Here is a 12,714-nt window from a genome sequence, read left to right as displayed (position 1 = left end):
CGGAAGCATGCGTGGAACCGGCCAAGATCAGCCAGGCCTGGCCTGGAATCCCGAGTCCACCCAGCTGTCTTTCCAGCAGGGGCAGGGGCGTCCCCTATCTTGTGGCACTACGGGGACCTGGTCCGTCGCCTGGAACTCACATGGATGGCACTCTGTATGAACGCACCCACAAAAAGCTCAAGGCAACTCTGCAAGGACATTGCTATCCTCACCATCCCTGCTTCATAGCTGAAGACACCGAGGCACGGGCAGGTGACTAACTTCCCAAGGTCCTCCAGGTACTGAATCAAAGAGTCAAGATTTGAACCCTGGAAAGGTGTGGATTTGTAATTTCCCAAAGGCTGCGGGGTTAACTTCCAGCCACAGCCCTCGCCACACTGGAAATACTCCCAAGACACACAGGCCAGTGAGGGGATTGTGGCAGCACCCGGTACCCCAAGACTGATCGCTTAAGGACCACCCCCCCGCTCCACGGCCAGCTCCCTGAAACACATCCGATTTCTCCTCTGCCCCCCGAGGCCTCAAAAAGATGCCACTTCCCCCATACACCTTTCCACTACTTCCAGAAGCATTTCCCAAGTGCCTGTCCTGTATCAGGCTCTGGCCTGGGTGCAGGGGACACAGCTGGGGACAGGACACCATCACCACTCACGAGAAGCTCCCGGGCCAGTGGCGGGGGGGAGGGGCGCGGGCGGCAGAGCAAAACGCTCAGAAACAGAGACTCTGGTCAAACAGCTGGGTTTGAATGCTGGCCCCCCTGCTGACTGGCTGTGTGACCCTGGGTGAGTAATTTCACCTCCCTGAGCCCCGGTGGGGCAGTCACGCTTCCCTCGGTGGGGCGGGGAGGCTGGTGTGCGGGCTGAGGGAGAGAACACGGGCCGGGCTCCTGGCACACGTGTCCGGGCTTCCTCACAGGAGAGCCCCTGGGGCCTTGCCTCAGTGTTCCTGGCAGGCTAGCAGGCCCCCTGAAAGACGGAATCCTGCCTCATTCACCGCACCCCCAGCAGCGCCGGCCTGGCCCAGCGTCTGAGCAGCTCCCCAGACATCCAGGTCCCAAGCGGACGTCCAAAACGGCTGCTGGGTGTCAGAACAAGGAGTGTGAGCTTTATAAGGGGGTGTCCCCTGTGTGCAGTCATCTGTCACGTGCTCTCCCCCCTCAGCAGCCAGCATCCAGGAGCCATCGTGTTGCTGATTCCTTCCCCAAGGTCTATCATATGGTGCTCGGCGGCCCCAGCGCACGTGTGGACTCAACGCTACCATTGCCAAATGACTTTCCCAAGTGGGTGTCACACCTCCCCCCATGCTGCAGGAGACGGGCGGTCACCACGAAGTGTCGCCCGCTTCCGAGACGAGCCGCCTTCTGAGATTGATGCTGGCACTTCTCTAAAGCCCCAGATCAAGTCGGGCAAAACAGGAGGTTGTCCGAGGATTCCACACGTGTGGTACAACTAGTTTAACAAAAGTAAGAGGGTGGAAATAATTCAAGTGTCCGTCCACGGATGCATGGCTAAATAAAACGTGGTCCGTCCGTCCAAGACAGTATTATTTGGCCACAAAAAGGAGTGAAGGACTGACACAGTCTAGAACGGGGATGAATCTCGAAAACACGATGCTGAGGAAAAGAAGCCAGACATAGAAGACCACCCACTCACATGAAATGTCAAGAATCAGCAAACCCATGGAGACAGAAGGTAGGTTAATGGTTGCCAGGGGCCGGGGTGAGGGAGAAAAAGGAGCTTTGGGTATGGGGTTGCTTTCTGGGGCGATGAGAATGTTCTGGAATGGGGTAGTGGTGATCGTTGCACAACCCTATGAATATAAAAACCACTGAATTGTACATTTTAAAATAGTGAGTTTTATGGCATGTGAATGATATCTCAATATGAATGAATGAATGAATGAATGAAAGTCACATTTAGGGTGATGGTGCCTCTGGGGGCAGGGGTTGGGAAGGGGGCCTCAGAGGGAACAGTAACACTGTACGTTTTAGTCTGGATGTTTGTTTTATTGCTCTGTGACTCAGAAAATGTCATACATCCTTCATACGCATCAAATACTACCTAGCCTAAGTTTTTTAAAGACTGCACGTGAGCTCTGGCTGCCCAGTTACGTGGAGGGCTGGGGGTGGGAGCAGGGAGCCCAATCTGCACGCACCTCACCTCAGAACCCTTCCGAGCTTCCTGGGGTGCACGCTGGGTGGGGTGGGAGGCGGGAGCCCCAGGTCCCCCATCTGGCCCTTACCTCCTCAGACACAGCGGCCTCTGCCACACCCGCGGCGTAGGCCTGCAGGCTGTCGTTGTAGTGGCCGTTCGTCTGCAGCTCCAGAAAGGCCCACCTAGACGGGGAGGAGAGCGGGCCCGGTCAGCGTGGGGGCACATGCAAAGCCGGCCCTGGGCTGGGCACGCGGCCACCTCCAGTTAGACCGTGAAAGATAGAGTGAGGAACTGCCATTCGTGCGAATGGCCGTCTGTCTGTCTTTGTGCACTTGTCAGGTGAAATCCCTCAAAGAGGAGCTGCTGGGTCAAAGGGCACAGGCATTTTTAATTTTAACCAGCCTTGACAAACGGCCACCCCCCCAAAAGCTGTACTAATCCACCCCTTACCAGCCAGTGTCAAACAAGGGCTTCCTCGGGCGCCTGGGTGGCTCAGTCGGTTGAGCGACTGCCTTCGGCTCAGGTCATGATCCTGGAGTCCCCGGATCGAGTCCCGCATCGGGCTCCCTGCTCGGCGGGGAGTCTGCTTCTCCCTCTGCCCCTCCCCCCTCTCATGTGCTCTCTCTCTCTCATTCTCTGTCAAATAATAAATAAAATCTTTAAAAAAAAAAAAAAAAAAACAAGGGCTTCCTCTGTGCTAGATGACGTTCTAGTCACTTCTGGTCTACTAACTCATTCAATCCTTGTGACAATCCCACGCTCCTACCAGGCAGGCACTGCTACTCCCCGTAGTACAGAAGAGGAGGGAAATTAAGGCACAAAGTTCCGTAACTGCCGTGGAAGCCTGCGCTACTACCCCTCCACCCTCTCTGTGCCCTCTGCCGTGTGGCTTTGCGGTCCCTCCTACCCATGGCCAAGTCCCTCCCCGCCCCACTGATCTGGGCTCCGTCATATGACTCGCTTTGGCCAATGGATGGAACTGACCGTGTGCCAGGTGTAAGATTAGCCTTTGCGAGGCCTCCTTTGTTTCTGCTTGCCCTCCTCTGCCTCTGCAGGAGAACATGGCCCAGCCAGCCCGCTGCTCTCAGGAACATGACAGAAACATGGAGCAGACCAGCTCTGCAGACCCATAGTATGAAGCAGAGCTGCCCTGGCTGCCCCTTGGACCCACCGAAAATAACCCTGGGTTATCTTTGAAGCCAGTGGGTTTGGCGGCTAGTTCGTTACACAGCACCGTTGCCCAACACTAGCTGATACACTTGCCGAAGGTTACAGAGCTGGTAAAGGGCCGAGCCGGGATTCAGGTCCAAGCAGACTGGCTCCCATTCCTTCCGGGAAGCAGCACTTCCCAAACTCTGATATGCATCCATGTCACTCAAAGACCTGGTTCAGGAGCAGATTCTGATCAGGAGTCGGGGCAGGGGCCCAAGACCCTATATTTCTAACTAGCGGCCAGGTGAGGCCAGCACCACCAACCTGCAACCATGCTTGGCTGTAGACCACCTCGCCAAAACGTACCCACTCCTGTCTGTCCACTCCTTGCCTGAAAGGATTCCTAGCAATCTTTCTCATCTTTGCCAAGGCAGTGGTTGAAAAACGCAATCATGTTGTTTTGATGATAATCCCTTAATTAGTTCAATTATCCTTGTTTTAATTTTTTAATTTAATTAATTGAAATTGGTTGGTTAATTGAAATTGAAATTGGTTGAAAAACGCAATCATGTTGTTTTGATGATAATCCTTTAATTAGTTCAATTATCCTTGTTTTAATTTTTTAATTTAATTAATTAACGTATTTATTTATTTTTAAAGTAGGTTCCACACCCAGCACGGGGCTTGAACTCACGACCCTGAGATTAAGACCTGAGCTGAGATCAAGAGTCGGACGCTTACCCGACTGAGCCACCCAGGCACCCCTATACTTGTTTTTAAATTTTTACTGGTCACCTATAGTTCTCTGGTTCAAGGGCTTTACTCACTTTTCTCCCTTGAGTTTCTTTCCTTATTGATTTGTGAAGTTCTCTATGTACACATTAGCCCTCTGCTTGTCACTAATATTGAAAATATGTTTGTATTTTAATTGATTTTTTGCTTTTGCTTTTGCCATATAGAGGTTTTTGGGTTTTTTTGCGCAGCCAAATCTATCCATCTTTTCCTTTATGGTTCTGGATTTCATTCTTGCTCCTAGGACACAAAACTATTCACCCAGGTGGCTTCTGTAACTCGGGGACAAACATTTGTTAAGGCAATTTCCACGAAGAAAATGAGGGGCACCAGGAAGATGCTAATGAGACCAGGAAGAGGCTCCGAAACAAGGCAGAGCCAGGCTCTGCCAGACGGTCTCACGGGGAGGTGGCCAACACGCCATCCGAGAGCTCCAGGGCAAGAACAGCTGTGGCCTAGAGAGAACTCTGGAGAGGAAAAGACGATCAAAACTCGCTCACCTGATACCTGCAGCAAGCAAGCCATTTTGAGCCTACCGGGTGCCAGACACCGAGGGTGCACGAAAGTGAAGGACATTCAGGCTTGGCCTTCCCAAGGCTAATGCGGGGGTGATGGGTGGCTGGGGGCGGGGGGCATGTAAGCAGGTAATGACATAACAGGGCAACTGCTACGATGAGAAAGGGCTGCCATGTGCTGACGAGATTCAGAGACAACATAAAAAAAAGATCAGAGAAGGATAAATGGTAGACTCAGGATAACCCTGTGTGTGCAAGCATTTTACTCACGCATGCACGCACGCATACCTACACTTAAACATACACATGCACGCTTAGGCCTATTTTTGCATAGAAAGTTGTGGAAGAAAGAGCTAACAGTGGTTATATATGTGGGGACTTGCCTCACACATCCTAACTTTTCTAAACTGCTGGGATTTTTTTTTACCGCAAAAAGTTAATTGTCTAACAATCACCACCCTCCCCCATCTCCTTGTGCGCTGCCTTGTTCCAAAGGGCAACTGGGGTGATTCCATTTAGATGGGTTTTATTCACTTTGCCTGAGTCCTCAGAAAAACCCAGAGATGGGTTTCCACCTATCTTTCCAGAACACTTTGGGCAGGGGACGTTCCCATTTAACGGGTTTTGTTCCAAGCCACCAGACTTCAGTGCCGGAGCCCCTGAGGCTGATCTCTGAGGATCCCTCTGTTGCCTCAGGCCCTAAGCCTAATCAAATGATTCCTCACCCCTTCACCCCCCCCTTCCCCCCATCCTAAAGGGTTCTCACCACCCTTGCCACAGAGATGAGGCAGGCGAAAATACGAGCCTAGATCGCTCTGATAGTAAACTCTGCTCCATACTACACTTCCTGGCCCTTCCAGCCTCGACTTCCCCATCTGTAAAATGGGGGAGGCTTGAACTTGGGCAAACGGCCTCCAGATTCCCTCACTGCTGTGCCGACTGACAACTTTGCAAAACTCTATCCCCATCCCTGGTCAAAAGGAAACCACTGACAAGCGTTTCTAAAGTTAAATGTACCCATTAGACTGCTCTCTGTTAAAGAACGCGTCCTTCCTGCTTACTTGGTTCTAAAATAGCTGATCTTTTATGAGATAAAATTGACAGAGATCAATAAATGCTCTTCTGTTTTGGTTTTAATGCACTCACTTGACAAAAATAAAAAGTTGGCAGTACTGATCTGTTTCTCCAATCTTCTTTTTCTTTCTTTTTTTTTAATCTGGAGCGTCTATGGGCCACACTGTGATTTTATGTCACGGGTGCCTAATGCCTGACGACTCCAGGGTCTAAAGAGGCCACGTTTGAGAAAAACCAGACCACTGCTCTGTGATGAGCAGGGGGGGGTCACAAACCTCCCCCGGTCACCACGCCCTGACCTGGACACAGTGCACCATGGACACCTTCACCTACCTTATCTTGCCTACAATTCCTTCCTCACTCTTGATGGGATATGTTCACCTTTTCTGACTTCCAAGAACAGCTGGATGGTATTTACCCACTTTACTGGGCTGGGTTTCTACTCATTAGTTGGTGGATTTGAGTGGGTTCCCTGCTTCTTAACAGGGTAATTCCCTCTTATTGGTACTCACTTCCTTTCCCAACTCCGCAGTGACTCGTGATTTGGGTTGGGCAGCTGGTTGCAGAGTCAGGGGTGGAGGAAAAGGTAGGGCTGGAGGGGTGCAGCCTCCCCAACACCAAGGCTGGAATCAAACTGGCGCAGGCTTGGCCTCCTGGGGCACCTCTGATGCCCAAGCACTGAATCCTAAATGTTTCAGGCTTCATGGGGAGTATCAGTCCCAGGTCAGATACAGCACAACTGAAAGAGGATAGACTACAGGGGGGAAAGAGGACACGGAATTTATCCTGACAATCCCAGGATCCCCTGTGGCGAATTCTGAGGGACAGAAGGAAGAGAGATCCCAACTCACGTAAACAGAAGAGTCAAATCCCTGGCCTCCATCCTTTGAAAAACGAGACAGGCACCCACAGTTCAGAGGTTCTGTTGATCGGGGGCCAGGAAACCTCAGATGTCTTTCTTTCATCTTATCCCTGAGTTCTAAGAGGTCGATCTTAAGGGCCTCAGTTTCCCTGTTTCCAATATCTGGGCTTCTTTTTTTTTTTAAATATTTTATTTATTTGGGCGCCTGGGTGGCTCAGTCGGTTAAGCGACTGCCTTCGGCTCAGGTCATGATCCCAGGGTCCTGGGATCGAGTCCCACATCAGGCTCCCTGCTCCGCGGGGAGCCTGCTTCTCCCTCTCCCACTCCCCCTGCTTCTGTTCCCTCTCTCACTGTGTCTCTCTCTGCCAAATAAATAAATAAAATCTTTAAAAAAAATTTTTATTTATTTATTTGGGAGAGAGAGAGAGCACAAGCAGAGGGGAGGGAAAGAGGGAGAAGCAGGCTCCCCACTGAGCAGGAAGCTCGATGAGGGACTCGATCCCAGGACCCTGGGATCATGACCTGAGCTGAAGGCAGACACTTAACCCACTGAGCCACCCAGGAACCCCAAAATAGGGGCTTCTGATACAGTTCTCCCAACAGCCCAGCCCCCAGTGCTAAATAGGCCAACTGGACAGAAAGGATGCTGGAAAGGGGACATGAGAGCAAGAAGTGTGGACGAGACCTGGGCTCTTGCCTCAGGCCTGTTTCCCTAACTGTAAAATGAGGGCAGAGGACACCTGCTCCTTTCTCTTTCACTCATTTCTTCCTTCAGTAAACAAACAGAGTTGCTTTCTGTGATCCCACTGAATTTCCCTTCAAGCCTCACCTTTAGTAGAGGAAACGGGTTCAGAGAGGCGAAGTGATTTGCCCAAGGTCACACAGCGAAGGAGCTGGGCCACAAAGAGCTTTCCATCCACCACAATCAAGGAAGTCCTCTCTCCATTTCTGTTTTCCATAATTCAGAGCAACACAGCCCAGTAGGGGCCTCCTGGGGACAAGGCCCCCTTCCCATGCTGGGCCTCACCTCTGTGCCTCCTTCCTAGCTAACATGGAGGCAGAGATTTGTCATGCCCTCTTGGCTTTGCGAAGCAGGGCCAAAAACACGTGTGAGTCAGCAGAGAATGGGTCACCAGATTCCAGAGCCACAGAGCTCTAGTTCCCTCCATAGACAATAACTAGCCCACCCTGTGGCCTCCTCTCCCTGGGAGCCTTCCCAGATCAGCCCCACCCAGCTCCTGTGTCTGCAGCAAATCCCCTCCTCACAATCTCCCCTCTGTCTATCTGATACCCTCCCAAGTACCACAAAGCATCAAGATGGGAGTGTTCTCAGTGTCCTATATCTCCCCAACGCCTGCAGGAATTAATGCATGCCAGCAAAATGGATGGGAGCAGTGGGAGGGTGGAACGGGGAGGGGGCCTTAGGGTTCACTAAGATCCCCAGCATAGCCTTAATCCAGGGCCTGAGCCCTGCTGACAAGGCTTTAAGGCAGATTTTCCCCACTCCCACTGACTCAGGTTACCCTTCTGGTGCTGTCTCCCCCTCTAAATGGAGACCCACCTTGCTCAGCTCTATGTCCCCAAGGCCAAGTACATCAGGTGAGTGAATGAATGAATGAATGCATGGGCAGAAGCCCTGGTACAGGGCCTGAGAAGGGTACCACCCAATCTCCCAGCCAGAGCACATCCTCAAAATCTGAGCCACAGATAACGAAATGGGAGCCCAGTCAGAACAGCAGCTGATCATGACTACCAAGGATGGAGCACTTAGCTCCATACCAACTATCTGGCTAAGCAACTTTCCCCTGGACCAGGAAGGAGGAGAGAAAGGAGGAGCAGAGCCCAAGCAAAAATACTATCTGGATCTACATGAATTTAGGGATCCTGGGTTTTCCCACTGGCCTAGAATCCAGGCTCAGTCGGGCTGCCCTAGTTCTGGAACAGAGGCAGGAGCGTGGCACTCGTGGGGTAAGCCACACTCAAGGAAGTGAGGGTTTCTCTCTTGAAGAGTTATCACCAGCCTTCTGGCCCAAGGGCGGTGGGGATGGGGGGACGGGGTGCTCCGCAGACCTAATCCAGATGGAGGCACTGGGGTCTGGGTGGTAGGGATCTGGTCTCTAAGTGTAACAGAGGTACTGTCACCCTTTACTGAAGGCGAGGGACTGGTCCCCATGAGCTGAGGGATGCTGCATTAGCCCCCACCCAACCAGGGACCTGCTACAGCCTCAGAGGAGGGGAAACTGACCCGCAGGGAGCCGGGGGCGCTGAGGCCCGGAGCCCGTGCGAGCCCCTCCCCCGGCCGGTCCCGCGCGGGGTTGGGCCAACCCTTACCCGGTCTCGCGGATGGTGTTAGTGAGGTTGGCCCAGGCCACGGCATCCGGGTGGCGGCCATCCACGAGGCGGAGCTGGCCGGTTTCGGCGTCCAGGAGCACCGAGCGGCTGCGGGACTCGGGAGGGACCGGCCCGTTGGGCCCCCACTGGCGTCCCGAGATCGGGATTGCGCCCGTCAAGCCGCTCAGGAACAGCCCGACCAGCAGGGCCAGCACCAGGGCCAGCGCCAGCGCCCGCGTCAGCGCCCGGGCCAGGCGGCCGCCCGGTGAACCGTACATCGGGGCCACCATGACGGCGCGGAGCGGAGCGCCGCAGCGCGGCTCACGTGACTGTACTCGGCTGCGGAGGGCGGGGCCGGCGCGGACCGGGGCGAAGGCGACGCGCGGCGGAGGGCGGGGCTTGGGCGAGCCCTTCCGGGGTGGGCGGGGCCCACCTTAAAGGCGCCTCCCCCCGCGCCTCCGTCCACCTGCAGAAACTCCGCTTAACACACTTTACCCAGAGCTGTTTATTTTTTTAAATTGTCAGGCCTTGAGAAAAGTTGCAACCGTGGTAATTACCCATGTGCCTGCCATCAATTGCCAATATTTTGCTATATTTACTTAATTGCTCCAGGATCCACTCCTCACACCATACACAAATAGAAACTCCTGAATGCTGAGCATCTAAATGTAAAAAATAAAACTGCAATTATAGATGAAAATATGGATGAATTCCTCCATAACTTGTGTGTGGAAAAAGGCCTTCTAACTATGACTTAAAATTCAGATATAGTAAAAGATTAATACAGTTGACTATATAAAATCTTCTGTAACTTTTGCATGTGGAAAATACCATAAGCAAAGTCAAAAGATAACTAACAAACCAGGAGAAAATATTTACAATGTATATCATAGGGGCGCCTGGGTGGCTCAGTCCTTAAGCGTCTGCCTTCGGCTCAGGTCATGATCTCAGGGTCCTGGGATCGAGCCCCGCATCGGGCTCCCTGCTCAGCGGGAAGCCTGCTTCTCCCTCTCCCACTCCCCCTGCTTGTGTTCCCTCTCTCGTGTTCTCTCTCTCTGTCAAATACATAAAATAAAATCTTTGAACAGCAACAACAACATATATCATAGTTAAAAGGCTAATATCATTAGTATATGAAGAACTCTTTAAATTTGAGGGAGGTAAATGTGAAAACAGGATAGAAAAATAGACCAAAAAATGAACAGATAATTCATGAAAAAAAAGATCTAAAAAATGATCCTTAAACTTACGAAAAATGCTCACTTCGTTGGCCATAAGAGAAATACAAATTATAGCTACACTGAGAATAAAATTTCATAGAAATATACACCAGAAGTTTTGAGTGCATGTGAGAATTGTGAGATTGGAATAAGGTCTGTAATTTAGTTAAAAGTGAGGTGTTAATGTCAATTTCCTGATTTTGATCATTATATTTTGGTTATGGAGGATGTTATCTTTGAGAGAAGCTGGATAAAGACTGCACAGAAACTGTACTACTTTTCAAAAAACTTAAAAAAAAAATGACTTCTCACCCATCAGATTAGAAAAAATTAAGAAGCTTGACAACATACTCTCTTGATGACCCTGGAGAAATGGACATACATAAATGGCTGGTAGGTGTGCTAAATGGAGGGAAAATAGGTAGTGTCTCGAAAAACTTCACATGCATTTACCTTCTGACCCAGCAATTCCACCTAAATATATATACGTAATGTTGTTCACCGCAGCACTGTTCATAATTTTAAAATATTGGAAACACCCTGATGCCTATATGTAGGAGATTCATTGAGTAATTGGATCATCCCCACAATGGAGTACTACACAGCTGTAAAAAAGAAAAGAAAGGGGAAGTTTTCTATAAACTGGAGTGATTTCTAAGACATAGTGTTTGTTGACAAAAGCAAAGTGTGAAAAAGTATATATAGTATGCTATCTTTTGTGTAAGAAAGAAGGGGAGATAAAACGTACTTGAATCTTCTAATTTTTGCAAAGGAAACACAGTTTCCTTTGTTCCCCAAGGAGGTGGATGAGAAGGGGGTGGGAGGGTTAGGAGAGAGAATGACATGTCTATGACGATATCTTTTTGTAGTTTCCTTTTTTTTTTTTTTTTTTTTTGTAATTCCAGTATCATTAACATACAGTGTTCTCTTTTTGTATAGTTTTGACTTTTGGAAATGTGTTGATATTTTGTGTAGTTAAAAATTTTTTCAAATCAACAGTATGGGAAAAATCCATAAAAAGGAATGCAAGCAGAGACAAACAAACCTGACTTATTTCAAATAAATCACAGAACCACACTGCATGAATCTTAAACTCTATGTCGTAAGTTTGTTTTTGCAAAGTGGTATTCTGAAACTATTCTCTGTGTAGTGTGGGATTGAGCAAATGAATAAATGTAATGCTGATTTGGGATCCAGGTTTATCACTAAGAGAAATACAGATATTAGAAAGCTAGAAGCCTCGGAAGGTTGTTGTGGCAGTGGGCTGAAATGGAAATATCAGCGTGGACTCGTGGTTTTTCAGATTTAGGCAGAGAAATCTACATATACATTCCCTTGCTCGGTCCAATTAAGAAGCCCCAGGGGCAATGACACCCCAGATAAGGAGCACACCTCGTGCCCAGATCCACCAAAGGGAGACAAGACTCCACAGAGAAAAAGCTAAATTCCAGGCTGGGCCAGGGAAAGCACAAGATGAGCCTGGAACATCTTGTGCCCAAAACCATAGAGCTACTCAAAGAAGGATGGAGCTATGTCCAAAGGGCAGGAGCCCGCTTGCAGAGGCTCCGCACTGGTTAAAACCAGGACAATTTGAGCATAATAATAGTGACTGAATTAAAAAAAAAACATGAGGCCGAACTAAGAACACTGGCACCTTGACCTTGGACTTCCCAGCCTTCCGAACCATGAGTAATAAATGTGTGTTGGATAAGCCTCGCAGTACTTTGATATGGCAGCCCGAGTTGACTAATATACTGAGTCAGATGGTGATTCTATATTTAGCATTTTGAGGAACTGCCAAACCATTTTCCAGAGCAGTGGCATGATTTTACCTTCTCACTGCTGCACGAGGGTTCCATTTTCTCCACATCCTCTCCAACACTTGTTATTGTCTGTCTTTTTAAGCCATAGCCATCCTTGGGCCAGGTGGGGGGTAGTATCTCAGAGTGTTGATTCGCACTTTCCTAATGAAGAATGATATGCTTCTAAGCCCTTTGTATGTCTATTCGGAGAACTGTCAGTCCGATCCCTTGCCTAGTTTTTAATGCATTACTTGCCTTTTTATTACTGAGTTGTAGGAGTTTTGTATGGATGCTAAATACAAGTCCCTTATCAGATAAAAGATTTGCAAAACTTTTCTCCGCAGGGGAGTTTGGTGCAGAGTGAAACATGATCTGATTTAATATTTTGACAGGGTCCCGTTGTTTTGATTGGACAGGAAGGCAGTTTGAAAGGGTAGGTTGAAGGTAGGAGGTGGACATTGAGCTTTGGGAACCATGGGGAGCCACGGATGGTGTTTGAGCTGGGGAGTGAAGGCAGTGAGGAAGGCAGAGGTTTGGGGGAGATTAGCCAGGAGTTAGTAAGTGGTCACAGTCCTCATGTGGGAAGCAGGCTGAGACTTCCTGGCCTTGGAAAAACAGAAAGGAGGCCAGTGAAGGAGGAGAGAAGATGGCATGAGATCACGGGATGGTCCTTGATTTGCCCCAAAATAACTTTCCTAAAACTTCCAGGGTGCCCTTTCCCTACTCTGCCTACCCTTGGTGAGTTGGACTTGAGGGGGCACTCCAGCAGTCTTCCCATCCCTGGAAAGGAAGGAATCCCTCCGTTGGCACAGT

The 12,714-nt window shown here is 49.9% G+C and overlaps 1 protein-coding gene across 1 annotated transcript in view; it reads right to left on the bottom strand.

The window, feature by feature from the left end:
- Window positions 1-9,219, bottom strand: part of PLBD2 (phospholipase B domain containing 2) — a 22,747-nt gene extending 13,528 nt beyond the window's left edge. Inside the window, exons 1-2 of the mRNA XM_035017056.1 lie at window positions 8,880-9,219; window positions 2,242-2,335 (exon numbers count right to left, since the gene is read on the bottom strand). Coding sequence (XP_034872947.1) covers window positions 2,242-2,335; window positions 8,880-9,169 — 384 coding nt within the window. The 5' untranslated portion in view covers window positions 9,170-9,219. The remainder of the gene's footprint in view (window positions 1-2,241; window positions 2,336-8,879) is intronic.
- Between the last annotated feature and the right edge of the window lie 3,495 nt (window positions 9,220-12,714).

Source organism: Mirounga leonina, unplaced genomic scaffold, assembly GCF_011800145.1.
Source record: "Mirounga leonina isolate KUSES-001 unplaced genomic scaffold, KU_Mleo_1.0 Mir_171, whole genome shotgun sequence".
Lineage (NCBI taxonomy): Eukaryota > Metazoa > Chordata > Mammalia > Carnivora > Phocidae > Mirounga > Mirounga leonina.
Note: the sequence above shows the minus strand (reverse complement) of the source record. Positions and strands in the feature narration are given on the sequence as shown.